General features: G+C 44.5%; 1 protein-coding gene across 2 annotated transcripts in view; it reads left to right on the plus strand.

Annotated features, from left to right (window-relative positions):
* ATG16L2 (autophagy related 16 like 2) overlaps positions 1 to 27,563 on the plus strand; it is a 288,242-nt gene that overhangs the window by 98,276 nt on the left and 162,403 nt on the right. For both annotated transcript variants that reach the window (XM_069203791.1, XM_069203793.1), the window contains 3 exons: positions 8,429 to 8,524; positions 16,848 to 16,910; positions 23,509 to 23,611. In XM_069203791.1, coding sequence (XP_069059892.1) covers positions 8,429 to 8,524; positions 16,848 to 16,910; positions 23,509 to 23,611 — 262 coding nt within the window. The remainder of the gene's footprint in view (positions 1 to 8,428; positions 8,525 to 16,847; positions 16,911 to 23,508; positions 23,612 to 27,563) is intronic.

Raw genomic sequence — 27,563 nt, forward strand, 5'->3', positions numbered from 1 at the left:
TCCAGGACTTGGGCTGGGTAGGGTAGCAGTGAGATGGGCCGGAAATTCTTGAGCTCTGATGGGTTGGCTATAGGTTTCTTCAGGAGGGGGCGGACTTCGGCGTGTTTCCAATCTTCAGGGAAGGTGGCTGTTTTGGTGGAGCAGTTCATCATCTTGCGGATTTCGGGGGTGATGGATGCACTGGCTCTGTTGTAGATGTGGTGAGACAGGGGTCTGTGGGAGCTCCGTAGCGAATGCTGTTCATGATAATTTCAGTCTCTTCTGTGGTGAGAGGGGACCAGCTGTGGACGGTTTGGGTGGGTTCTGGGGGGCTGTGTCGGTCATAAGTTCTGATGCTGGCCGGGTTGTGCGGAAGAAGGCTGTCATAGATGTCCTTAATGTTGCGGTAGAAGAAGGTTGCCAGATTTGGCAAGGGTCGTGGTGAGTTGCTAGTCAGTGATTTTGTTCCATTCCTGTGGGGGCCCCGGGGGACGCGAAGGTGGCTGTTGGGTGCAGTGATGGCAAAGTGAAGGCAGTGATGGTTTGTCCAGTCCGTGGTGGAGATATTCTTTATGGTGATCCGGTTGCGTGAGGTGAAAATGGGGTCTAGTGTGTGTCCTGCGGCGTGCGTGTGCATGGTGATCAGTTGTCTGAGGCCGAGGGTGACGACATTGTCGAGTAGAGAAGTGGTGTTTCGGTCGTTGAGGTCCTCAAGATGGAAATTCAAGTCATCCAGGAGGAGGTAGTTGGTGGACGCCAGGGCGTGGGGGGTGGCGATGTCTACAATGGCGTCGCTGAAGGCTGGGCAGGGGCCGGGCGGTCTTCAGACCAGAGCGCAGCGCAGGGTGGAGTTCTGAGTGGCGTGGATCCGGAAGTGTAGGTTTTCCATTGTGGTGCAGTGTTCCTCCAGTTTGACGGTAATGCAGAGTGCGGACTTGTGTATAATGGCCAGTCCTCCGCCCGGATGGGAGGGCCGGTCTTTCCTTAGGATGTTGTAGCCGTCCGGGATTGTGATGGCGATGTTTGGTCCAGATGTAGGGTTGGTCCAAGTCTATGTTAGGAATGCGATGTCTGGACGGGCGGAGTTGATCAGGTCCCAAAGTTTGGTGGTGTGCTTATGGCGGGAGCGTATATTCAGAAGGAGGCAATTGATGAGGTTGTGGCAGGCATCAGTGGTTTCAGGTTTGGGGTGTTATGGTTGTTTGTTGTGGCTGAAACTAAGGTTACAGTTACGGCAGGAAAAAGGTCTGTGGGTGTCCTTAGGAGATGCTGTGCAGCAGGCACTGAGACGTCTGGAGTTAAGGTGGAGGAGGGTCTTGGCGTCGTAATGGAGGGTGGCCAGGGACTGGCTTATCGGAGATTCAGGTTTCCTGGCACTGGGCGCGGTCCAGGCGCGGATGGGCGCAGATGGTCTTGCCTTTCGTGTGGCTGCCTTTAAGAAGGGAAGGGAGGCGGGTGGTCCAGTCAGCTGGGGGGGGTGGTTAGGATGCTGGGCAGCAGGGGCAGCCACGGCGTGGGAGGGAGAGGGGAACAGAAAAATGAGAGAAGATACAGCAAAAAGGAAAGAGAAAAAAAGAGGTAAAAACAGAGGCAAAAGGCAGAGGTGTAAGAGCAGGAGTAGTGAGAGACAGAAGATACTTACTTGTAGATAGCCACTAGGCCACCAGGGATGAGGCACAGGCAGGAGCCTGCGGGTGGAGGAGGGCCAAGAACTGAGAGTCAGTCAGTCTCTCAGTTCGATCCAGAGGCAGCAGCAGGAGGAGCTGGGGAGGGCAACAGACGCTAACCAGGAGGTCAGTGGAGTAACCAGTGGAAACTGAAAATGATGGCAACGGGATGAACCATGAAGTAGTCTTCAGGAGATAGGATATTCTGGCATCTTGAGGATTCCATCGGCATGGAAAAGTGGTGTATAGGAGTGGGTGCATGACTGCAGGACCATGTCTGGGATGCCCATGAATGTTCCAGAAAATGCACTGGTGTTTTGTGGTCGATTCACATGTGGTGTAGAAAGAGCCGTGCATATGGTTTTCAAGTCACAAACTACTCATGTTACATGCCACAATCATAACACTATGTTCTCACATCATTGGCGTCCTACATACATTTCTCAGAGGAGGGCTTTGACACCGACTGCAGCACAGGGTTATCAGTCAAAAGACCTGCGCCCACACTATAATAAGTTGTGATCATAAGTTCCCCCCAGCCTAGTGTTTGCAGGCAATGAAGGGCATTACATCATATGCGCACCCTACAAGCTGTAGCAATACCACAGAAGACCTTGGGTGGACTTCCAAAATGTCTCATCCATTATCTGAAAAACACAAGACGGATCAGATAAAGTCGAACAGGAGGAAGATGGCACAGATCGGGGCCTAAGCGGACACACTAACCCACTGTTTGGGAAAAGACCTGGATTTAGATCAAGATGCACATGCACTCAAGCGAACTGTTCAATCCATCATGGAGATGGAAAATTATTACCTGGCACGCTTAGTGCGTATTATGTCTAAGAGTTTCTGAATGGACTAACTTGTTGTTTTAGAACATTACTTTGATACACAGTTACTACTTTGTAGTTTCGACTGCAGAGATATCTCAAGACTCTTGTCTAATCCCGCAGTGCACGACAAGAAGTCCACCTCAGATTTCCAGCTCATGCTCCTGGCCTGTCAAAAGCTTCTCTGTTCCTTGGGTTCTAGTCGTCGACCATCCTCACCCATTGTCAGACAAAACATTTGAGATTGCATCTGTAACCTTGTTGCTTTGATTCGGATCCGCACAGGAGCAGTTCCATTCCAGGACTCGGGTCATATCAAGAATGACTATTGGAGGGGAGGGTATTTTGGAGGATAAAGTCCTTCAGTTCTGTCCCAGGGGAAGCAACAATTATCCGTGGTTGGACCACCATCGGGTCTGTAACTTCTGCCTATCTCCAGGGCATTAGGAATAGTCCTCCGATCTGTGGGAGAATTATAATGTAGATCCACAGGAAAACAGTAGCCTAGAGCCTTATCCAGTCAAGGCATCACCTCCAGGTGGTGTCTCAGCATGCCGCACCATAATAGAAAAGCCATCTGACCACCATAAAGTAACTCTTCATATGGTGGATGAGGAGGGGGAGTTTCTTATGGGGACACTTTAAAAACCAAAAGGTCGATCCAGTACCAGCCTACACTAAAAAGCATGATTACGTGTGCCACTGAGAATGCCAAGGAGCCAGTAAAGCTCCATGTGGTTATTTGAACATTTCCCACCAGAATCTTTGATTGTTCACATGGACAGGAGGAAAGCTTGTGCCCAAGCTGCTGGGTATGTCTCTCTTCCAAACAAGGATAGTAAACAGAGAGAAGCGACTGTCAAGCTTTGTAGCTGGGAAGGTGGGTACCCAGTGGAGAATCGCCTAGTCTTTTGGACTTCTTTCCCCCATATGGTAGAAACTACTGTGAGGAACTGGAGCAGCTCGTGAAATACTTAAAGAGTTGTATCAGAATAGGGAGAACTTGTGGTTGAATACAAAATCATCTCCAGTGCCCTGGATGCAGCAGGCACAGCCTCCAGGGAGGATAATACTAGTGAAATCCTCTGCTGCATTGCATAGTGCCTGGTTTTCTACCAACAATGCCTCATTAATATGTTATTTAAGAACATCTCTTTGGAACTCAAATGGACTGTATGTTAAAGGAAATGAAATATACACTGAGGGCCAGATGTAGCAAGATATGCTTTTGCGATTCTGAAATTGCGAGTCGGTGCGACTCGCAATTTCCGAGTCGCAAAATCATATGCAGAACGGTGTCTCAGACACCTTCTACGAATCGCTGTGGGGTCGCAAAGACCCACCTCATTGATATTAATGAGGTGGGTCGCATTTTGCGACCCCATAGCGATTCCCTGCACTCACAGGGATGGTGGCCTGCTGAAGACAGCAGACCTCCATGTCTGTGACTGCTTTTTAAATAAAGCAGTTTTTATTTTTATTTTGCAGCCCGTTTTCCTTAAAGGAAAACGAGTTGCAAAAATACCGAAACCATTTGGTTTTGTTTTTTAAGTGCTCACTGCTCTGAAAAAGCATTCTGGGCAACATTCACAAAGGGGAAGGGGTCCCCTGGGGACCCCTTCCCTTTTGCGAATGGGTTACCACCAGTGTGACACTGGTGGTAACTGCGAATTGCTTTGCGACCGCATTTGCGGTCACAAAGCAATTTAGCATAGCGATGCGAGTCGCAAATAGGAAGGGAACACCCCTTCCTATTTGCGAGTCGCATTCACAATTTGCAAGTCGGTACCGACTCGCAAATTGTGAATGTGCATCGCAAAAGGCATTTTGCATGGCGCAAACTGCGATTTTCGCTGTTTGCACCATGCAAAATGCTTTCTACATCTGGCCCTGAGTGCTAGAGGGTAGGGTGCTGTGTAGACCTAGTGATCCAAAATTGGATTTCGGAAGCATCAGACTAGAGGGAGGCCCAAGGCTGCTACCACAACTCAGCATCCAGGATACCAACAACAGTCCTTTCAGGAAGCCCACAAGTCCTGTGGGCGAGGTGGTTACCGTGGCAACAGTAGAGGTAGAGGAGGCTCTGCCAAAAGTGCCTTTTCCTCCAGACAGTGAATTCACTTCAGCATCCCATCCCGATCAAAAAACACTTACAGGAGAAATACGATTATTTTTTCAGCAATGAGAGGAAATAACCTTCAACAAGTGGGTCATGGTTAAACCAGTACCCCCACACCTGCAAGGCCAAGGAATGGCACCCTGCAGCCTATCCTTGACCTCAGGCCTTTAAACGGCAGCGTCCTATTTGAACGCTTCAAAATGACCCTGATTCAGAGCATCATCCCACTGCTCTGCACAGGAGACCACATGGCGACCCTCAGCATGAAATATACATACTTCTACATTCCCACCTATCCAGAACATCACCGATACCTATGCGTTGTGATAAGTGGAACTGCCAGTTCAAAGTTCTATCATTCGGGGTTCGCAACAGCTCCAGCGATGTTCACCAAATATTTAATGGTAGTTGCTGCACACCTGTGAAGAAACTCCATACATATCTTCTCATACCTGGACGATTGGCTAATAAAGAACTGTAGCCAATAAGTGTCTAACTCACACACAGCAGTGGCTCTGTTAAACCTGCTACGGTTCACAATCAGTACCAAAATGGTGCATCTTGAGCCAGAACAGAGGCAACCTTTTCTGAGAGCTGTATTAAACTCAGTCCCAGGGAACGCCCACCCAAACCAAGAGAAACTGAAGGCAATCTGAAGGCTGCTACCTCTTTATCAAACTCATGCCCTCTTACGGTAAGAAGGGTGAAAAAACTCTGTAGAAGGTGGCTTCATGTAGAGCAATAGTACCACACACAAGCTTGCACATGTCCACTGCGAGAGTGTCTAGCGGGGCAGTGGTCACAAACAGAGGGACGTTTTTTGTGTTGGTAGTGCCCAGAATTCAGCAAACTCTCTCCAGTGGAGGAACAACAATAACTTGCTGCTGAGCAGGCAATTTCTGGACCCTGAACCACAGGTTACCTTCACTATGGATGCCACATTCATAGGGTTTAGGAGCACACCTCAGCCACAAGGCTGTTCAGTGTTCATGAACGTGGGATCAGCGGGAATGCCACGTTAATTACCCAGAGCGGACTGATATTCAGTTGGGGTTCAGCGCATATTATTCGTGAATTTGAGGTAAACCTGTCCTAGAAATGACAGGCAGCATGACTGCCCTGTATTACATCTTGAAACAGGGGACTCACTATCGTGAGCTGTTAGAGTGAAAGTTCTGACATCCGGCCACTTGCCATTACATTCAGCTGCTAGTAGAGCAACTGCCTGAGGTGGCCAACAACTTTGTGGACCTGCAAAGCAGCACACACCAAATCTCGATATACTTCAGAGATACTTTCAAAATTGCTGGATACCCACAGTTGATTTCTTCGCTACATTAGATAATGCAAAATGCCCCAGGTTCTCCTCCAGGTACCCACAGTTCCCCTGCAAAGCACTGTGGATGAACTGGGCAGGGATATTAGTGTATTCTTTCTTCCATTGCCTCTGATTACGAATGCAATGTGGAATCAAGGCAAACATTCAAGACTGTTACCCTTGGCTAGGCAGCCGTGGTATTCATTGCTTCTAGAAATGTCAGTTCACCCACATAAAAGGCTACAGAATATACCAGGCCTACTGACTCCACATCAGGGCAGCCTCAAACATGCAAACCTCAGCAAAATTAACCTACTGAGTTGGCATCTGAGGTCTAGGGTTAGTTTACTTACAACTTCCTCAGGAGTATGTGCAAATCCTGCATGAGGCACGCATGCCAACCACACAGAGTTATATGCCTCAAAACGGAAAATATTTGTCCATTACTGCCTAAGCCAACAAATACCACCCTTATAGCAATGGTGTAGGATATCATTTCTTGCCTATTGACCCTTAAAACGGGACTACTATACACTTCTATTCAGTTACATTTATTACAGCCTACATGCAGAATAGAGAATGCATTCCTTTTTTTAAAGTTTCTGTTGTTCAAGCCCTTATGGAAGGGCTTAAAATAATTATAACTCCTAGACTCCACCGTCCCCTGCATGGAACCAACATGTGGTAACAAGCCGTAGGGGGCCATCTTTTCAGCCCTTACACTCTTGTGACATGCTATTTCCCTCTTGGAAGGCCGTCTCCCTATTTGCAATCCCCTCACTAAGGAGACATAGGGCTACATGTACGAACAGCAGTAATAGCGATTACCTAATAGCATTTTCTTTTGTGAATCACCATTTGGTAAATGTTATTACTAATGTACAAAGGGATTATTTACCACCTATTCCCTAAACAGTGATTCAGATTGGGTTGCAAATAGACCTGCCTCATGAATATTAATGAGGTAGATCACAATTTGTGACCCACTATGTTTTGCTGCAATCACAGGGAGAGCGGCCTGCTGGGGTCAGCAGACAACCATGTCTGTAATTGCATTTAAATAAAGCAATCTTTCCTTCCTTCTTCTTTTTTTTTTTCTTAAACATAGTCCGTATCCATTTCCTTTTTACCACTGTCTGCTCTTAAAAAATATTCTTTCAACCCTTTTAAAAAGGGGAGGGGACATCTGAGGATCCCTTCCCATTTGCAAATGGGTTACCACCATCTTTGGGTTGGCTGTAGAGTGCAAATGTTTTGCAACTGCATTTCAGTCGCAAAACATTTGTAATACCACTGCAAATCGGTATTTGGAAGAGATGCTCTAAAAACGCCCCTTCCAAATACCAATATGCAAACCCAAATTGCGATTTGGTAACACTTTACCGAATCACAGTTTGGGCTTTGTACATTTGGAAATGTCATTTCTGCGCTCCCAAGAAGGCCGATCCTGCCAATTGGGCCATTTGTGAACCAGAAAAGCTTCTTACATCTAGCCCTAAGTGAGGTGCAAGCCCTCATCTGTGAAGGATTATTATTTACAAGGTCACAAAGACAGAGTTGTCCACAGGACAAACTTATGAGTTTCTATTAAAGGTGGTTTCGTCTTTCTATGTGTATCAGACAATAGAGTTGCCTATCTTCTTCCCACATCACTGTCAGTGGCAGAGCGGGCATTACTCACGTTAGATATCAAGAGAGCACCAATAAATTGCATTTATAGGACTGCATCATCAAGCAATTCTTTGTTGCTGTTGCAGAATCTATTTTCATAGTGTGGTAATGCAAAATAGATAGTGAAATGCATGCATACATGCTATGATAAGGCCAAACATGCACTATTTGCAATTCCCAAGGCACATTCCTCTATGAAGAAGGGTGGCCTTGTTAGAGAACCCACCAACAGCAGACATTGGCAAAACTGCTACATGATCAACTCTATACAAATTGAATAAGCACTAGTGTCTGGGCATTCAAACCCGGCATGGCATACCAAAAAGTGTTAAACTTTATTCCATCATCTGCTCTCACGGTACAGCTTAATGGGGGACTATTGCCTTTCAGCCTACGCACAGCTTGTGATCTTTAGCAGCACATGCAACGAACGGAAAATGTTGCTCACCCATCTGTTTGTATGTTATAGTGCAATAGATTCATATGCTCGCTTCCACCTCCTTGGAAGTGAGCAATGATCTAAGATGTTCTTTATTACATTGTACACAAATGTTCTCCTACTTCTCCATGCTCAACTCTACTCACTTGCTGGGAAGAAAGGTCTGAGGTGGAACCTTTGTCTTGGCGCCTTATGGGTTTAAGGAGGAGTCACGAGATATTGCAAAACTGAAAACGTCTTTGAAGAAAAACAATTTGCAAACTGTTCGCACCCAACATTAAATGGCAGAGGGTGTGCAGAACATGTGAATCTACAGCACAATACATGATTACTGGATGAGTAACATTTTCATTTTATCTATAGCAAACCATTTCCTCTCATTCCTTTAATTTCTTTTTTAAGGAACAGTGAAAAAACACCTCCTGATGTCAAAGAGAAATGCAAAAAGGGTTCTCCTGGAAAACCTGATGAGCAGCAGCCGCTGCAGAGGCCCCACAGGTAAGAGACCCTATTTCAGTGTTCACATTATCCCACTCTACAAATCAAATGATACGCAGGTAAGCAGTCTGAGTTGTGAACATTTGCTTCTGACCCCATGTTGTATTGGACTGTATAATTCTTATTTGCAAGGATCTGTCACATGCTGTTGTTTATGAACTAATAGGGCTGGCTTCTTACTGAGCAACTAGACGGTTTCGCTCTGTTTTGCATTTTCCAAGTTAAAAACAAATTACTTTATTAACCTTCTGTTATCTCTGTTTCTTAGAAAATATATATTGTGGTCTATTGGATGAGTAAAACTCAAATATACCACAAGTGGGTTCACACTATGTGTATCATCACCCAAAGGCACCTTATAGTGCTTTTTTGTGGTGGGTCTCTAGGGTGGTGATTGGCAGCGTCTGGGATCTTTGTAGATGACTTCATTTTACCTTGTCCTTAAGGCGCGCCTGCCTTACTTGCGAAGAGAGTTATTAACCAGGTGTTGTCTATCTTGTTTCTTTAGACTTTTCAACAGGGCTTTTGATTATTGAGCACAGGTTCCTTCAAGTTTGAAATCTAGGGTTTCAGTATTCCCTGATGAAGAAAGAGAAAGCGTTAATATTCTCTAAGGAGGGATCTAAAGATTGAAGGATGTTCTCTGTTTTCAGGGGAATGAAAGTCTAGGCATGACTTAAATAATATCACTTAATTAGGATGATCTAACCTTTGGAAAAAAGCAGCGGTTCACGTGCTTGAGTCACTCGGGGAGAAAGCAGTGGGGATCACAGGTCATTTCAAATAATTTAAAAGAAGTATCAAATAGAGCTTGTTTGAACCATGCTTCACGAAGAACCTCTGCTTTCTCTTCACGTCCCTCTATGCTGCATGCCTTGAATATCCCTTTATTTCTTTAGTCTCCCTCAGGCTTGCCTTTGATGTGCTGGAGTTCTTGGCGCATCTTGGGCCTCTCACCTCCTTCCCTGGATTTCTCCTTGCCTTTCTCTCATCTCTACCTATCCACAAATGGTTTCTGGGTTTGGGGTAGTTTGGGAACTTGCACTACGATTTGTCTCTGGATCTACAATGGCTATCACTGCTCATGTCTTTTCTTGCCTCTGTTTTTTGTAGACACTCTTTGCACCCCGGATAGCTACAGCAACTCCTGTTTCTTTCTCTAGGTCCCTTGTTGTGGTCATTACCTTGATTCTCAACTCTCACATCTTTTCCTTGATCTTTGGTGCATTACTCTGGCTTACGGGTGGAGACATTTGCAGTCACACCACGCTCCACGGAAGCTTACTCTGGATCGTGAGTGCCCCTTGAGTCTCTAGCATCCTTCCCCAGTTCTCTTGAGCCTCCCTTTGGGTGGATCCTGAAACCAATCTCCAAACTGTGGATGACTCCAGCTGTATCATGAGTGACATCCTGCTTCTCACGTATCCTTTTCCTGGTCTCTCATGCCTCCCTCTGTCGCTCACATATTTCTCTCTGAATCTGGCGTGGCTCCTTCTAAGTTAAGTTTGGCCCTGCAGAGCTTGTGTCCTTCCCCCATTCTCTTCTGCTCTCTTATGGATCTACATTTCACCAGCTGCTGTTATCAGCACCTTTCTTTCTCCCTTTCAGCAGACCATCAGTGGGGCTAATGGGTGGCATAAAATATTTGAGAATAACTGTCTAAGAGCCCCAGAATCTTTAGTAGTACTGTACTTCTTTTGAAAAACACACAAGGGGATAATAACATTATGAAATTCTCCTATCTAGTGGTGTGGAAATCCTAGCAACAATAAGTTTTTATGTTTCTTTTGACTATTGGACAAGTAGGCCCAATCCCTGCAGCACCAACCCTTTAGCTGCCAGTCTGCAGTGCTACAGGTTGGCTCTGTGAATGAGGAATGTGTGACTCTAAAGACAAGTTTTGAATCTATATGATGAAGTTGTTCAAACTTGTACATATGTATGTACACTGATACTGAAGCTTTTACTATTAGTGCAAATGCTTTAAAGAAATACAGTGAACTTTGAGGTCAGCTTACATCACTGACTGTGGTTTCTGTATTACAAAAATGTGTACACATGTTAACAAAATATAACGATGGAGACTGTTAATAAAGGCTTGCTGAATGTTTCGTAATTATATGCAAAAACATGTATAAGCATAAAAGCACAAATGTTTTTCACATAAAATGTACACCAAATAAGCACAATGTGAAAAAACATTTTGCTAAACGTTCGTGCAACTTAAAATACAATTTCTGATACATCATTTAGTAAAACATGTTTGATGTATGCCAGTATGAATAGAAAAATAAATAATGAAGAGTCAATGTAAAACCATTTTAGCGAAAATGTCACAAAACCGCTTACACAGACACATGTTCTTAGGTTAGTGCAGATTTTTGTTGTTAGGAATTCACAAGAGTTTCCAGAGGCGGGCATTGAAACCATACTCCTTATAAGTGTTTCTGAATTCAGTTTATAAAATGAGCAAATAAACATTTGTAGATTTGCTGGAGTGAAAATCTACTGAGTGATTGCAAATTCACTTTCACTACACCGATTTCCACCACCTTAGGTAAAGGTTTTCTCCTCCCCTTATCAGGAGTACATTTCCAACCTTTTCCAGTGCAGGAAGAGATTGGAGAGTAGTTGGCAAATACCCTTAAACATATTAGGTTACCGTTTCCCGCCCCCTTCCAACGCGGTCCGTAAATTTGCAGAAGGTGGTAAAATCAAAGCCTAGCTAGAATCCAAACCGTGATAAGATCCTTAGCCTAATCGGAGAGGCTATTATCAGAGCTCTGACTTTATAAGAATGCTCCTACAATTGGTCATCTTACTGCATCCCACCAGAATAGACAAATGGATGTTTTTACAGGGCAAATAGACTTCTTGTCCCTAGGACAAGTAGATATTTTGTAACGTTCCATACCGTGCAACTTTATTGACATGGGATTGGCAGTAAAGGTGAAAGAGGCAGACACCCCACAAACAAAATGGTTGTACTGCGCCCCCTCTTTACTAAAGGCCACTCTATGTCTATTGGTCTAAAAGTAGGGGCAGCTCCCTCCCATCCTCTTGCGCTCGTATCAGGATTCTATAGGGGTTATCAATAGTTGCATTCTACACACTGTGCTGACCTTGTGGACGTTTCTTCCCTGTCCCAGAATCTTGTTCTCTTTGCTGGTCAGAGGGTATCTGGCCAACACACTTTATTTCTGGGATCTCTGTGTTTCCTTTATAATTACAGGGTTCTCCTTTTCCCCAAGTCTTGCACTCCAAAGTACAAGTGCAACAGTTTCCCTCTTCCAAAGTGTCACTCCTGTTACCTAGTGTTTATAACTAACACCTTTGTCATAGAAAATCATTTTTTTCTGTATAGTCTCATGGGTTTCCTCCTTCTTGTGTCTCACTCTTGACTATACATCTTCCAAAGCTTCCTGCCCCTGTCAATTGTATAATTTCTGGGGCCCTATTATAGATTGTGCCCTGTGGGTGCAACAGATGTGTGTGCTTGCTTTGTGCACCCTGGGGCACTAGGTATTACAAAAGAGGTGCAGACTTCTGTAATAGTCATAGCGCTGCTGCACATATAGCACCAGAGCTATCTTGAGATGGCATTCTCTAGTTTGCATGGGAGTATGGCCCCATGCACCCTATTACCAATGCAAGTGCAGATGCAAACAGGCCCTTAAGAGGTCCACTTCCTGCTGACAGCCTTCTGGAGAAGGAAAAGGGGGTCCCATGGAGCACCCAGACATCCTCCTGCAGGCAGATTCTGTCACTCACTGCAACCACTTGAAGGAGAATCTCTGTCCCTGCCTTAAAGTGCAGATGGCTGCTATTTGCACTGTGAAAAAGAGCAGCTTGTAAGCAGCTGTTCTTCCTTTCACTAAATGTTCTTCTGCCAGGGCAGGCACAAGTTCATGGCTCCCTTGAGGGCAGCAAATTGATAATAATAGGTTGCACTGTTCTGGTTTGCGCCAGGTGCAGCCATGGCAAAAAGGGCACAGCGTGCCATATGTTTAATGTGGCCCATGGACCTTCCACTTTCCATGTTCACTTCCCTAATGAGCGTGGAGGGTATCTCATTGGACCAATCCTTCTGGTCTTATGCTACCCAGAGGGATTAATAAAACAGTTACCCACAAGGATCCCACACTTGCCAAAGTGACGGGGCACTGCTTCATTCTTGGACTCAACCAATAACACAGTTTCTTACAGTGTTTCTTGAGGGTGTGGTTGGTGTCCAAGATGAATTCAAGTGATTTGGCATTCGTTGAAAATTGGGGTCCACAGCTATCAAGGCTGATGACACTGAGCCAGGTTTGTACAGTATCTTGTTTTTCTTGGATTTCTGTCATGGTTGGGTTGAACTTTAGGTCGGCGCTGGACATCCAGGTCTGGGTGATGTGCAAGCAGTGTTTGAGTCACTGCATGTCTGAAGCAGGGACAATTTCAGGTAGAGTTGTGTATCATCAACATATTGGTGAATTTCAGTGCATTGTTCTGTGAGTATAGCACCAAGAGGCTCCATGTATGGATGATGGTTGAAGATGACAGGAGATAACATGGAGCCCTGGGGGAATTCTTAATGTGCAAGGATCTTTTGTGTCCTGGACATGCCCATATGAACCACTGGTGTTGGTTGGACTGGTGTTGGTTGCAAAGATAGGAGGAGAAACAGTGGGGGACATTGTGTGAATATCATTGAAAATCCAGGGTGCGTATGAGGTTGAAATGTTCAACTGTGTCAAAAGTAGCAGAGAAGTCCAACAATATCAGGAGGCAGGGGTCATCTTCATCTGTGATGAAGAGGGCATTATCTATAATAATGTGTAAAGTAGCAGCTTCCGTGCTGCAGTGTGATCTGAATCAAGACTGGTAGCGATGATAGGTAGCATTGATGTAGTCAGAGAGTTGAACATAGACTGCTTTTTAAAATATCTTTCAGATGAATGGTAGTTGATGAGGTCACCAGGGTGTTGTGGAATATTCTTCATGAGTGGAAGAATCTGGCCTGTCTTCAGAGCTTCTGGGAAGGTGCCTTGAGTGAGGGAGGCATTGACATTGGTAACAAGAATTGGCAAAGCTAATATCTTGCACCTTTGTTTTTTCTTTCTATCTAACTGGATTCTAAAATATTAGAAAAATTATTTAATGTTTGTTATAAATTTGATGAACCGCTAATAGTTTATCAAATGTAACACACAAATTATTATAAAATTTTTCTAATATTTGTAATCCAGTTAGATAGAAAGAAGAAACAAAGGCGAAATCTATTGGCTTGATGGCATGTGGCAAAGAAGAAAGAAGACGGTAGTGTAGAAAGAAGACAGGAAGAAAGAAGACGTCGGTGAAGAAAGAAGACAGAAGTTGGCATGTGGTAAAGAAGAAAAAAACAGCAGTGAAGAAAGAAGACAGAAGATGGCATGTGGTGGAAAAGAAAGAAGACTGCAGCGAAGATGAAAACAGAGAAGATGGCAGCGAAAAAAGAAGAGTGAAGACGGCATGTGGCGAAGAAGTCAGAAGACGACAGTGGAGAAAGAAGTCAGAAGGCTGCAGTAAAGAAAGAAGACCGAAGATGGCAAGCGGCGAAGAAGAAAGAAGACGGCAGCGAAGAAAGAAGACAGAGAAGATTTCAGCCAAGAAAGAAGACATCAGCCAAGAAAGTAGACTTCATGCAGAAAGAAAAAAGAAGTACCCTCAGCATCGTAGCCAGAGGAATGACACAGGCCACTGTCCAATGGGAAGTGACCGGAAGGAGTGCTTGGTCCAGAGGCAACCTGATGGCAAGAAAGGGGAAGAAGACAACAGGAAGTGAAGCAGAACGAAGTGCAGACGATGTGCTGGCTAATCAGAAGCATGTAAATCAGAGTAATGTTGGATTAAGCCAGTTGTAAGCTCGGGTAAGTAAGGGGCTGGTTCTAAGCCCCTTTTAAGTTTTTTCAAAAATATTTTTTTTATTAACAGTAGATTTTGCAAGCAGCGTGCAAGCGAAACCTAAAAAAGGGGTAAGAGGTTATCCCTTGGAAGAGCTCTGATGAAGGACAATGGTAAGACATCATCCTAATAAGAAGGGGCTTGAAGGATTTGACTATATCAGCCAGATCTGGAAGAGACAGGACTTTAAAGGGTGACCATTGAAGAATTCTACGGGAAGAGATGTGTGTAAGAATTAAAACAGGCTTGGTGGATACATGCATATTTTTTAAACATAAGGCTTTTTCGTTCCCCTACTTTGTTCATCACCTCAGTCCTACTGCGTAGTTAGGGCATTTATAATAGAAACTTCCTTTCCTAATCGAGGAGAGGTAGCCTGGGATACCCAAATCAGCCCCACTTGGGGCCGTCTCATCACATGTAGAGATGAAGTATGATTGTGGCTAACCACCCCAAAGCTTAATTTGTCGCACTCAAATGCTAGATTTATCTTATGAAAAATCAGTAGCTTCTGCACTCTCCACAAATTGCTTCGGGTACCACCAAATTCCTTTTTTGAAAATCTACAGTAATGATGAGGATATAAAATGAAAATCTCACACTTATGACACACTAGTTTTCTGCAAGGGTCGTATATTTCTGGCCCTAATTTCCCAAAATTGACTTTTCTCATGAAATCTAAGTCCATTGAAGTTTGGACCATGTATTTTGCCCTCCTGCCATAAATGCCTCACTTCCCCAATGGCACTGACATCAGTCCAAGTCAAACCCTCTCTTAAATAAAGATCTGGAAACACCTAATTATTAAAATTCAGACTTTTACAAAATGTTACATTTGAAAATTAATTGAAAAGTTTTATACAGCTAACACTATGATCACATTTGAATTGCTGGGAAGCACCGCCCAGCATGTTTGCAAGACAGGATATGTGATAACTGACAATGTACCCCCACCTTCGGCATTTAATTCCAATGCTTCCATTTTCAGCACAGTCAGTAACATCATTTCTGCTTGTATTATCCCTCCAAATTAACTCCTCCTGTCACAGAGACAGACACTTTGATGGTGAAACATTCCTTTTCTTCAGCATTGGATCTTTCGTGGATTCACATACTTGAATTTTTCCCTGTCGTCAAGCAGCGAGAAATTCAGTAGACTTCACATAGCAGTGTTCCTCAAACAAGGCAAAAAGGCCTGAAGCAGATTCTCTAGTAACAGATTGGCCTAAACAACACAACACTTTAGACCATCAGAAGGATGCACAGTGCACCCAGTGCCTCCTAGTAGCCACCATACTTCATATTTCAACCCCACTTCAGGTTAAAAAGAAGTCCGCCAGAGCTCTCTCTACCTTCTCTTCAGATCTGGATTTTTGAATCACTCTCCTGGGATTTCCCCATCTCTTCTGGCACTCTCTTTCATAGTTTGACTGCTTTTAGACTTGGGTCTAGTGAAAAGTGAATTTCTTGGAATTATGGCAGACTCTGATAAAAACACTTATGTACCCTTGACACAAGTCAAAGGATTGTAAGGGAATCTCTGCCAGTAACATAATTGACAGATAATGTTCAGCTACTGGGACTTTTGTGTCCTTTTCTACGTCTCCAGTTGTGGTGATCACCCAGCCCCTCAGCTGTCACACTTTTCCCTTGGTACCTTCCTCTGGATCTTGGGGAACCCTGCACTCACATCTCTCTCTCAGGCAGCTTCTTCCATGCTACATAGTGGCGCCTGTGGCACCAGCACCATCATCCTTCTCCTGGCCTCTCATGCCTTCTTGTAAGATCTGAAGATGATTCTCTGCCAGGCCTTAAATTGAATGACTGGGGGAAGCTTCTGAGGCCTTCAATCGATGTTCCATATTCAAAGGCTGTGTCATTCTACAATAAAAAAAAGTTGCAAACACTCTATTGGGACAAAGGTAGGACCCCCTTGCAAGGCCTCTTAGAAGTCTGACAAGAAGCGGGACAGGCCTTCCAAGGATATGCGCACATGTGGAGCTGCAACACATGCAAATTCGACTACATCTTGGAAAATGATTGGTGCATACATGTGTCTTGCAGGTAATTCAGTCCTTACCCCAACGCCAGAGCCTCTGGCAGTGTAGGCCGTACATATTTGTGCATGGTTTCATTTTAAACAAGTCTCACAGTTTGAACACACACATATTGATTTTGTATATTCTTTTGTTCTGCTTTTGCAGCAAATTGTCATTTTATAAAATCTGAGCTTGTCATATATTTTGACTGGGCTTGTAATGTTCTATTTAATGAAGTATTTAGTCCTGCTGGTTGTATGTATGCATTTTCAGCCGTCCTTTAGTCTCAGTTGATGGATACTCATAAAACCTAATATTTATTTTTTCATTGTGTCTTTTATGTTGTATTTCAAATGTAGATCTGCTTCTTCGGTAGAGCTACACACATCAAGTTTCCATGGTTTCATCAAAACTATTACACAGTAAGTTCCATTTGTTTACATGATGGGAATGTGAAATAATAGTTTCCATAGGTTGCACCTCACTTTCACATAGTGGTGCATTATAAAGGTATCGACTTTAGATCAATGAAAGGCTGATCCTTTCCTGGGATTCGAACCTCTGACCTTAAAATAGGGTGCAACAATGCTGAAAAAGTGCCCGGGCAGAAATTAATAATGCATATGTGCATTGATGTGTTAGTAGAAACAAAAACAAATGGTCCCAACTGAAAATACATACAAATAAGAGATATAGAAGAAAGAGAGGGAGCAGAATACTAATTGAAAATGTTACTATTATTGTAGAAAAATTAATTTGTAATTCAGACTGCAAAATTACATACATATGTACTTCTGAACCACAGCAGAATATCAACCCTTGTGTAGAAATGACACAACACAAAGTAGACCTTGACAACAACATTATAAAACACAACAAGGGGGCTATCTCATCGTGTTGAAATTAGGGGTTCTTTGAGATCCTTTCACAAGGAAGTTCAGGGAGCTATTCACACCACTTGACCCATTTGATGATCTAGTAAGTCAACGTTTCGGTCCTGTTTAGGTTGTGTATCAGGACCTTCATCAGGACGGGGAGGAGTTAGACACGAATCAAACAAAGGGTAATGTTAAATACAGAAACAAAAAAGACATGTTTTAAGTTATATTATTGCTCTTCCATGAACCAATCGCAAACAATGCATTCTCATTTTACACTATTACTGTAGGCACCTATACCTTTACAGAGCACACCTGAGCACTGTTGCTGCTTTACATTCCAACAGTCATCCTATATAATTGAGCCCATAGATAAATCACGGATTATAGTGTAGCAATTGTGCTCTAGCGTACAACAATAAAATGTTTCCTGACACATGGTAGAAAGTGTCCTTTTTAATCCTGGTAACTCAGCACTTTTGTCGTGAGCATCATGAGTTAAAAATGAAGCATTGGAAAAAGGAAGAAGTTTGGCTTTGTTGGAGAATGTTCTTGGGGTTTTAGTAGGTAGATTTGTGTGGGAATGGACGAAATGGTGAAACACTGAATACTGGGGTATGTGAGTGTGTGAATCGGTGTGACGATGGATGGATGGATGGATCAATGACTGTGGTAATCTGTGTGCTTTCACATAGTCCTACCCATTTACCCATTCATGCAATACCCATTCATCCTTAATACATATATCCATCCAGCAATCTATTCATGCCTACCTTAACCGATTCATTCATCCATCCATTCACCTAATCATAAATGCACTCAATCATCCGCCCAATCTTACATCCGCTCATTCATCTACCCCTTAACATTTTGTGTTCACTACTCAGTGATGCAAGCTTATTTCTTTAAAAAAGCCAGACCTGCTGTCCATTGACTGTGCTTGTTTCATTTTACTCTTTGCTCTTATTTGCGTACCCTCTATTCTCAAGGAAGGCTTTGAAAGAAAATAATTAATTTTCTGTTCTTGCATGTGCCACATCTTTATTTGCCTCATACAAATCAGCTTGAACCTCAGAAATAAAAGTTGGCATTCACAAACCACCAATCCTTCATTGACTTCCATAAACTCCTGCACCCTGAGCGACAAAGAGTCTGATCCCACACCCTCCAGGTATCAGTTATTGCCTACAATGCAGCAAGTGGCCTTCCCTTTAGAGTAGCGAGTCTCCGAGAGATGCTGCACGAGGAGAAGCAGTGGTACAGGTGTCTGTGCCCCAGTGGGACATTGGAAACCTCATCTAGACACAGCTTGTTCTCTCAGTTAACCATGAATTGCCAAGGAGACAAAAGCAGACCTTGTAAACAGGTTGGTTGCAGCAGGTACACTTAGACCACTGGGAGGGAAACCTGCACTAGAGGTAAGTTGGCAACGGGGCGATACTATAGTCTTAAAATACCGTTGTGTGTAAACTCAAATGTCGCTATCAACGCGCTCAACATTTCAGACTCATTTCTTCTCGTTGATTTGCTACCTTCAACCAAGTCCCCATGGCAATCTGTCTGCGCACCCACTTGTACATACAGGGCTCTAAAATTCATGCTTGTAGGACACTTTACCAGCAAAGTACGTCATCAGTGCATAAACCAGGCTTTAGAAAGTCTTTATCAAATAAAAAAACAATGTTTACAGCCTCCAGCCCAAAATTCTTTTAGGCTAGCATGGTGCCAGCATTCCCTGCACACTGCTCACCTGTCCAGCAACAGCATGCTCAAGCCAGATGGCAAGTTGAGGGTGGATGGCAATTATGACTATCCTTCACTTCCTTTCTACTCCTGGGCTCTTAAATCTTCATAGTTCTGGGCTGCCTGCTGTTACTAGGCAGTGGTGGGGCACTACCTGCTTAGTGCTTGACACCTGTCCTAAAAATACTTTCTTAGCCGCCTCGCCAGTGTAATATTCAACAAGCATTTGCAGTGTAATGGGTCTCGTATTTGCTCGAGTTAGAGATAGTAGCGTTGTAAATTCTCAACTGGACTTTTCTTGCCACTTAAATTGAAAATGAAAAGTAAAACAGTTGACATAAGTGAGCCGATTCAAAGCGCCACGGCCGCATGAGCGCGAAGGAAAGACACAAAAAGAAAAAGAAGTTCGCTTGCAGTCAAATGTATCGGCAATCGTGCAATTATCCATGTAACAAGGGCAGTCTGCAAGGCGGTAACAAAACCGCCCCAAGGAGGGACAAACGTAAAGCATTTACCAATGATAACAAAGAATTTTTGAAAGGCAAGTTCTCGATCAAGTGAAAGTTTTGGGTTTGCGTGGTTAAATGCCTGCAATTCTTACAACATGACACAGCGCTTGCACAGTCGACCTAAAAATGACTAGACAAAGTTGTGTATGTTAAAATGGCCTTTACTGCAGTTATTCTCAAGACCAAGCTAAGTACATACACATTTACCTCACCAGGAGCAATGTTGAATTCACTACTCAGCACATCATGAAGAGCAGGGAAAACTGTCCGTAACAGAAGGAACACCGCCCTGTACGACTTCCAACATCAGCATTCTTCACTGAACAGGGACCCCGACTGGCTCAGACATAGCCCTTTTAACATATCATGCCCTTAATCAACCACCGGTTATTCCAGTCTTCTGCCATGACATCATTGAGGAATGCCAGCATTGCATGCTTAAGAGCAAGCAGTAGCAACATAGATCACAGACACTGTGACTCGAGTCCCCTTGTTCACTGCGGAGCAGATGTTTCAGTAGCCTTTGTTTTAAAGGTAGCCCACGGCAACTGAATGCATATCTCATAGTAGCCTTATTATGAGCCAGAGGTTGATACAGGAGAAATGACCAGCTGCTGTTGGGAGGGTTGTATATCAGAATGCCATGTCCAAAAATAATGCTGTACAAAAATATTGTACCCAAAATATCGACTACTACAATATTGTGAAGGAAAGTAGATATAAACAGGTATGGACTCACTATTCTTAATTCCACATGCATGTACCTTCAGTAGATAGATAGATAGATAGATAGATAGATAGATAGATAGATAGATAGATAGATAGATAGATATAGATCCACATAAAACTGTCTTGGTAAAGGGAGCCCCCAGCCCTGCAAATGGGAACGAAGCATCCCACGAACCAATCCAGCACACAAAGAAAGCGCCGAAGCCCAATTCCAGGAAATGCCAAGCGATTTATTATCTTGATAAAAAGAGGGCACCACATCTCTTTCCTGATGCATTTCAGATTGCAAAGTAGCCTACATCACAGCTGCAAACAATTCAAATTGCCCAGTTGCTTTTATAGGCACAGTAGCCATGTCACTACTCCGGTTCCTGTCCTACAGTTACCAGAATGCACTTGAGATAAGTGTAATATCTCATTGAGCTGCAGTAATTATTCAAAATAATGGGATAAATGGCATCGAGTTAATGCAAGTACAGTCAGTCATTTCATTTCCAGTGCATTTTCCATGATATTTTAGATAAAATGACCCCGAGTCCCACAAAAAAGATTAAAACAAAAAAAAAAAGAGGGGAGGGGGGGCAGATTGGGAACACCCTGAGCCCCCTAGCCTTACTCCACAGGTACACAAAATATCCCACCAGGGCTATAAAGCATTTGTTTATTTATTTATTTTAATTTGGATTTGCTGATTTTTTTGTTGTTGTTTTTTTAATGATTTTAAATCAGGTCTCCCACACTTTCTTCTACTTTGCCCCCCGGTGGGCCAGCTCCCAGGGGGTGTGGGGGCTTAAAAAAGGAGGGGGCACAGGGGACCGCCTTTCTGGTGCCCTGGGGATCACCACCTCCTTGGGGCAATGATGCAAAAAATATGCAGTGGGTGGGTGCGCCCCCATGTGCCCCGGGGCCCGTACAGCATCCCCTGCAGCCCCAGGACCACCAACTCCCCAGGGCTAAATATGCAATTAATATAGGGGGGCCCACCACGTCCCTGGGGCTGAAATAAAATAAGATAGGTCGGCGGTCATGGAACCCCGGGGACGACCATCTCCCTGGGACTAAATATAAAAAATGAAGGGGAACCCCGTGGTCCCCCTCGTGGAGCCAATACTGACTCCACTGGACATAGCTGTTTGCTCTGACTTGGCGAGAGCTTTGACAGCTCCCGCCAAGTCAGACCAAACACTCTGATTCCAGCGGCAAGAGCTGTCAAAGTGCTCTCGCCCGCTGGAAGCGGAGGTTTAATCTCTCAGACATGCGGGCAGGGAAAGGAATGAAACACACAGGGAGCTGCATTAGTAGCAGCTCCCTGTGTGTAATAGCAATGCCACTTCCCGCAGCCAGGGCACCCAAAAGACATGGCCAACCTCCGTAGGATTGGGTCCTTGGGACCAAAATCGGGTGGAGTCCATTGTTCTCCTTTTAAATTTGTACGGGTCTGCAAATGTGCAAATCACCAGGAAACTGCGCCTGCTTGGCCCCACACTGTCCTCCTTAGTAGTATGCATAGATCTTTCCGTCCTTTTACCAGAATGATGGACAGCTTACCAAAGGGACCCCCAGTGTGTTTCCCGCCAATTTTGGTTGCGTGTTCTTGATGCCGAGGAATATGAGGACATCTCCACAAAACAAAGAAGCACTTATTTCACATAGATAAGAGGAAAGACCCTGGTTTGGTGGAGATTTACGTCTTTGTATTCTTGTTGGTCTCTCTACAGGGAGGATCCATGTTATCACAGAATTCTAGAAAGAGATGCAACAGGAACAATCATATTGCCAACATACACACAAGGTCACTGGTGACATTTCCTTGTGCTCCATTACACAGCTGTAGTGTAGAATACATATTGGACATTTACCCAAGGAGGCAGAAAGAACTCCACTTGGGTAGATATTTCATGGAAAGCTGTGGACTCTTGGATAAAAGGGCAGGTGAGGTTCCTTTGTGGCTGAGTCACTCATACAGGTACTGACACACCCACACAGACACTCCCACTCACAGATGCACTCAGACACTTATGTACACACTAACAGACCCACTAAGACACACACACCCACTAACAGATCCACTCACTCACGCACCCACTCAGAGACTCATGCACTCACTCACAGACCCATTCAGAGACTCACATACCCACTTAGACACTCATGCACCCGCTCACAGCCACTCAGAGACTTGTGCACCCACTCACAGACCCACTCAGAGATTCACACATCCACTCACAGACCCACTCGGACATTAACACACCCACTCAGACACACTCGCACACCCACTCACAGAGACACCCTCTCACACCTGGACAGTCTTACACCCACTGTTACAGGGACGTTATAGTTAGGTTCTGAAGTTAATCACACAAAACCATAGAAATTCAGCACTTATAGTTAGAGTTATTTCAAGTAACTATAACTCACACCCTAAGAGAACTATAATTCGCACCTTCGCCATGCACTGCTAATTACCCCAGATATTACAGCACTCATGACAACTTTTATAACGTCAGTAAAAATATCAATGAAACATTACCAGTCAAAATATTGAAGAAAAAACTGTGCATGGTTGGGACACGAGTTATAGTTACATTAAGATGGGAGTTATAGTTACTTGAAATAACTCTAACTAGAACTGCTGAATTTCAGTGGTTTTGTGCGAGTAAATTTAGTTGAGAATAGCAAATCCATACTTACCTATGTGTACTTACCTTCTCACATTGTGGTGGTAATATTTTGGCTATGATATTTTTGTCGATCATTACAAGATATCGGAGAAGAAAAACACCTGGAAAGTTGGTATGAGAACCTCCTTTGTATCTTAGCCAGGTCTGACACATGAATAGTTTGTAGCGCTGACAGGTATAGTGCATAGTATGATACTGAAATGCCATGAATTTAATATGCAGGTCATGTCCAGGTTCTGTCTTGTTTTATTTAGAATAGGGAATACTTCCTTCCTAATTGAACTACTTTATGCCTTAAAATGTGCATATTAGTGTCTTTGTGCATGTGTGTGACCACACATATATGTATGTATTGCTTTGTGTTAAGGTGAGGAGAACTTGCATCTTGCATTGTTGTTTATAACACAGCTTATTACCCTTTCTTGTGATCTTTTACCATTTACGTATTCATAATATTTTCCCTTTTCCCTTTTTTGTTTTTAGAAAACCAAGATCAAATTCTGTACGCAGTTTGAGTGAAGAACGATACCAGCCCATGCCCATATGTGTCCTTTCCCGTGTGCCCTCGAGGGCTCTCTGTATCTTGGTAAGGAACTGCATTTTGGTCTCACAATGAACAGACATAAATATGTTTCCTTTCTGCGTTTCTCTGACTGAAAGCAAGTATGTAAGGAAGCCTCTGTGCAGACAAAGTAAGTTATGAGCTCCACGTATACATCCACTGATCCTCCACTCATGATTTTTTTTAACTTAATTGACCACACACCAATTTTTATCTGTGTTTGTCCAATTCATGGTCTATGTGTTGAATTTCTTGTGTCCCTGGCTAGATCGACTTCTAGGTTTCATATTTTGCACTTTCCTCTGCCTTTCTGCCTTTTGCTAAACATCAAGAACTGTCTCATGCCTGTTTCTCCAAAGTTGACCTACGATGAGAGTCTTTGTTTTCAGCTTATAAACAGGAGGCTTCTCAGTGGACCTCCATTTGCATGTTTTTCATCCCTTGGGTTCTTCAGGAGATTGTAGCAGAAAATGCCTTATCAGCTTTCGGTGAGAAGATACTTAGGGCCAGATGTAGCAAAGGGTTTTACCCATTCTGTGTCTATGGGAAAATGTGTTCGTACATATGGCCTTAGGCAGTCAAAGAGGTTATTGGTTATGAATTACTCTGCATCAAATTCTTGCCATATTGCTTATTCACTGAATAAAACAAAGGTTACAGGGACGTTATAGTTAAGCTCCCATTTTAAACGTACAGAACCTTAGAAATTTGCCAGTTATAGTTAGAGTTATCTCAAGTAACTGCGGCCAGGCCCTGTGGCCAACCCACTTACACCGTGCACGGCCTTCAACCATGTGCAGCAAATGTTGCCCGCAAGACCTGGCTTGCAGCCAGACCCCGCAGCCAACCTCCCAAGCCACCCAACCCCGTGCTGCGCATTGCCCTTTGGCCATGCGTGGCGGGAGTTGTCGGCGGCTTTCCTGGGTGTGAGAATAGGTGTGAGTGACAGTCAGATTGTCTGTCTTGGTGTGAGAGTGCGTACATCAGTGTTTCAGTGGGTGCGTCAATATTTGTACGGGTCTGTGAGTGGGTGCATGAGGGTGTCAGTGGGTCTTTGAGTGGGTATGTAACATTCTGAGTAGGTCTGTGAGGGGGTGCGTAACTGTCTGAGTGGGTGCGTGAAGTTCTGACAGGCTCTGAGAGTGCATGAGAGTATGAGTGGGTCTGTGAGTGAGTGCGTGAGTGTCGGAGTGTGAGTGGGAGAATTGAGAGAGAGAAAGTGAGAGGGAGAGAGATAGAGTTTTTTAGGCTTTGATGTCTGATATACTTAGAATAAGATATTTATTTCCAATTTAAAATAAAAAATGTATGCTTTTTAAAAAATAAATATAATATTCACACTGAGCTACAAATTGTTTTGTTGTTATTTTTTCTTTAGCCCTTTCTGGGCTTTCTGGGACTGTGAGGCAGCCCTCAAGAGCTCCCCCGTGGTCCCTCCATTTAAAAAAAATATATTTATTGTTTTACATTTTTTTTATTTATAATAAATTGCCCTTAAGAGCCACCTGTCACTGCAAGGGAAGACTTAAGGCTTCCCCTGCAGTGCCATTGCTTCAGCAAGCACGGAGCTGCTTTGACTGCAGCTCCATGCTTGCTGAAGCATTTCATCTCTGTCCCCAGCACGCGTGCTGCTGTTGGACAGCGGTACCTGCTTTAAAGGCCCTGCTGTCAAACAGAAGACTCTTTGCTGTGGCAGGCTGCTGTGCTGCAGCCAAACCACAGCAAACCGCTATGTCCCGGGGGTGGGCACCTTGTGACATAGCAGAAGCCGGCCCTGGGGGGTGGTGGTTCCCAGTTCCATCTGTTGCTCCAAGAGGGCGGGCTGTGCAGCCCCCCTCCAATGATGACATAGCCCTGGGGAGTGGTGGTCATCGGGGCTGGGGGATCCCATAGGGACCTCCTTTCTATTTTTAAAGATTTGCCCCGGGGGTAGTGCTCCCCAGGGCAGAAGGCCCTGAAAATAGATTGCTTTTTGCCCTGGTGGTGGTGGCCTCCAGGGCATGGGGAGCCACGCGGCCCCCCCACTCTAGATGAAGTGTCGCCCATGTAAAGGTGGTGCCCGGTGCGCTGGAGGAGGCACAGGCCCCCCCATTAATTAAGTTGAGAGCTCCGGGGAGGCGGTGGTCCCAGGGGCTATGGGGGAGGCCGTCAGACCTCTCCCACTTACTAAAAAATATTTTTACCTCAGGGGTGGTGGTCCCCAGGGGGTGAGGGGGCAAGGTGCCACGGCCCCTGCTCTTATTTGGACATTTGCCTTGAGGTGGTGGCGGTCCCAGCGACTTGTTAAAGCCCAAGGAGGGGGGCCCTGTGCTCCCCCCTCCTCTAAGATGCCCCCGGGACCTGGCCCACCCAGGGGCAATTTTTTTTAAAGTGCGGGAGACCGTGTTTGTTTTTTCTTTTTCTTTTAAAAACCTCAGAAAAAACTGCAGATCCATCCACTGATTTTTCCAATGTTTGGTCCCTCAGGGCCTCCAGCACCAGGGCAAGGGGTCAGTGGCCCCTTTTCTTTTTTTTGTTCTTTTTTTCTGGGACTGCCTCGCTGGCGTTTTGGCAGCCAATCTGATATCAGCATGGGACAGTTGTATCTGTGGAGGATCCGTGTCCCTATTTAGTAATATTTTTTTTAACACTACTGAACGGATTCAAAAAGCGTGATCTGCATAACATAGGTTTGTGCCAAATCTGGTGTATTACATTTTAGTAGTTCGGGCTGTAGGTGTGTCTAAAGGTCCTATGGAAAAATGCATGGGGAAAACGTGTTTCAGGACAAATCACCCCCAAACTTTCAAGGCAGAAGCTGGACTTAGCAAAGTATATATTTTTTAAATTTTGTGAAGATTCATCAAGCGGCGCCAAAGTTATAGGCAAAACAAAAAGCACTCTCTCTATAGAAGATAGGTCCTAACTATAGGTAATCTCTCTCTCTCCCTGTGTGTGTGTGTGTGTGTGTGTGTGTGTGTGTGTTTGTGTGTATATATATATATATATATATGTATTATGTATATATATATGTATTATGTATATGTTCGATGGCATGTGTAGCTGCAGATACACATGCTGTGCATTATCCTGCCATCTAGTGTTGGGCTTGGAGTGTTACAAGTTGTTTTTCTTCGAAGAAGTCTTTTCGAGTCACGAGACCGAGGGACTCCTCCCTTTCGGCTCCATTGCGCATGGGCGTAGACTCCATCTTAGATTGTTTTCTTTCCGCCATCGGGTTCGGACGTGTTCCTCTTCGCTCCGTATTTCGAATCGGGAAAGTTAGCTAGTTATTGGAAAATTCGACGGTATTGTTCGCGCTCGGTACCGGTTTAGTGTTAGCACATCGACTCCGAAAAAAAGAAGCGCTCCGGCAGCCCTTCAGGGCTTCCACTCTTCAGCGGGGCCTGGTCGGCCCGACCGTGTCCATCTTCAAACCTCATGGACCGGACCCCCTTCCGTTTCTGCCCGAATTGCCACGCAAAGTATCTTTATACAGACCAACACTTGGTCTGTAATCTGTGTTTATCTCCGGAACACAGGGAGGATACCTGCGAGGCCTGTCTGGTATTTCGATCGAAGAAGACCCTACGCGATCAAAGACTCCAGATGGCGTCGACACCGGCCGAGCAGGTCGAGGAAGAGGAGAGATTCTCCATTCAAGATTCGGACTCGGACGAGTCCGAAAGTGAGCAGCCGAAGACGCAGCAACAAACTTTGAGTAAACCAGCCCCGGCAACGACTCACTCGAAAATAATAAAGGCCAAGGGGATGCCACCGCCAACAGGCCATGGCTTAACCCGAAAACACGATGACCAAACATCGGCACCAAAAAAGGCCTCCCAGCAGCCGAAGACATTCGACTCCGGTCGAGATACCGGCTGCGAACCATCTCGGCACCGAGAGTTCGACACCCCTAAAGTCAAGAAGGTTTCCTCGGAGCCGAAAAAGACTGTACAGAAACCTTCGGTGCCGAAACATGCAGCCTCGGAGCCGA

The sequence above is a fragment of the Pleurodeles waltl genome, chromosome 8, assembly GCF_031143425.1.
Source record: "Pleurodeles waltl isolate 20211129_DDA chromosome 8, aPleWal1.hap1.20221129, whole genome shotgun sequence".
Lineage (NCBI taxonomy): Eukaryota > Metazoa > Chordata > Amphibia > Caudata > Salamandridae > Pleurodeles > Pleurodeles waltl.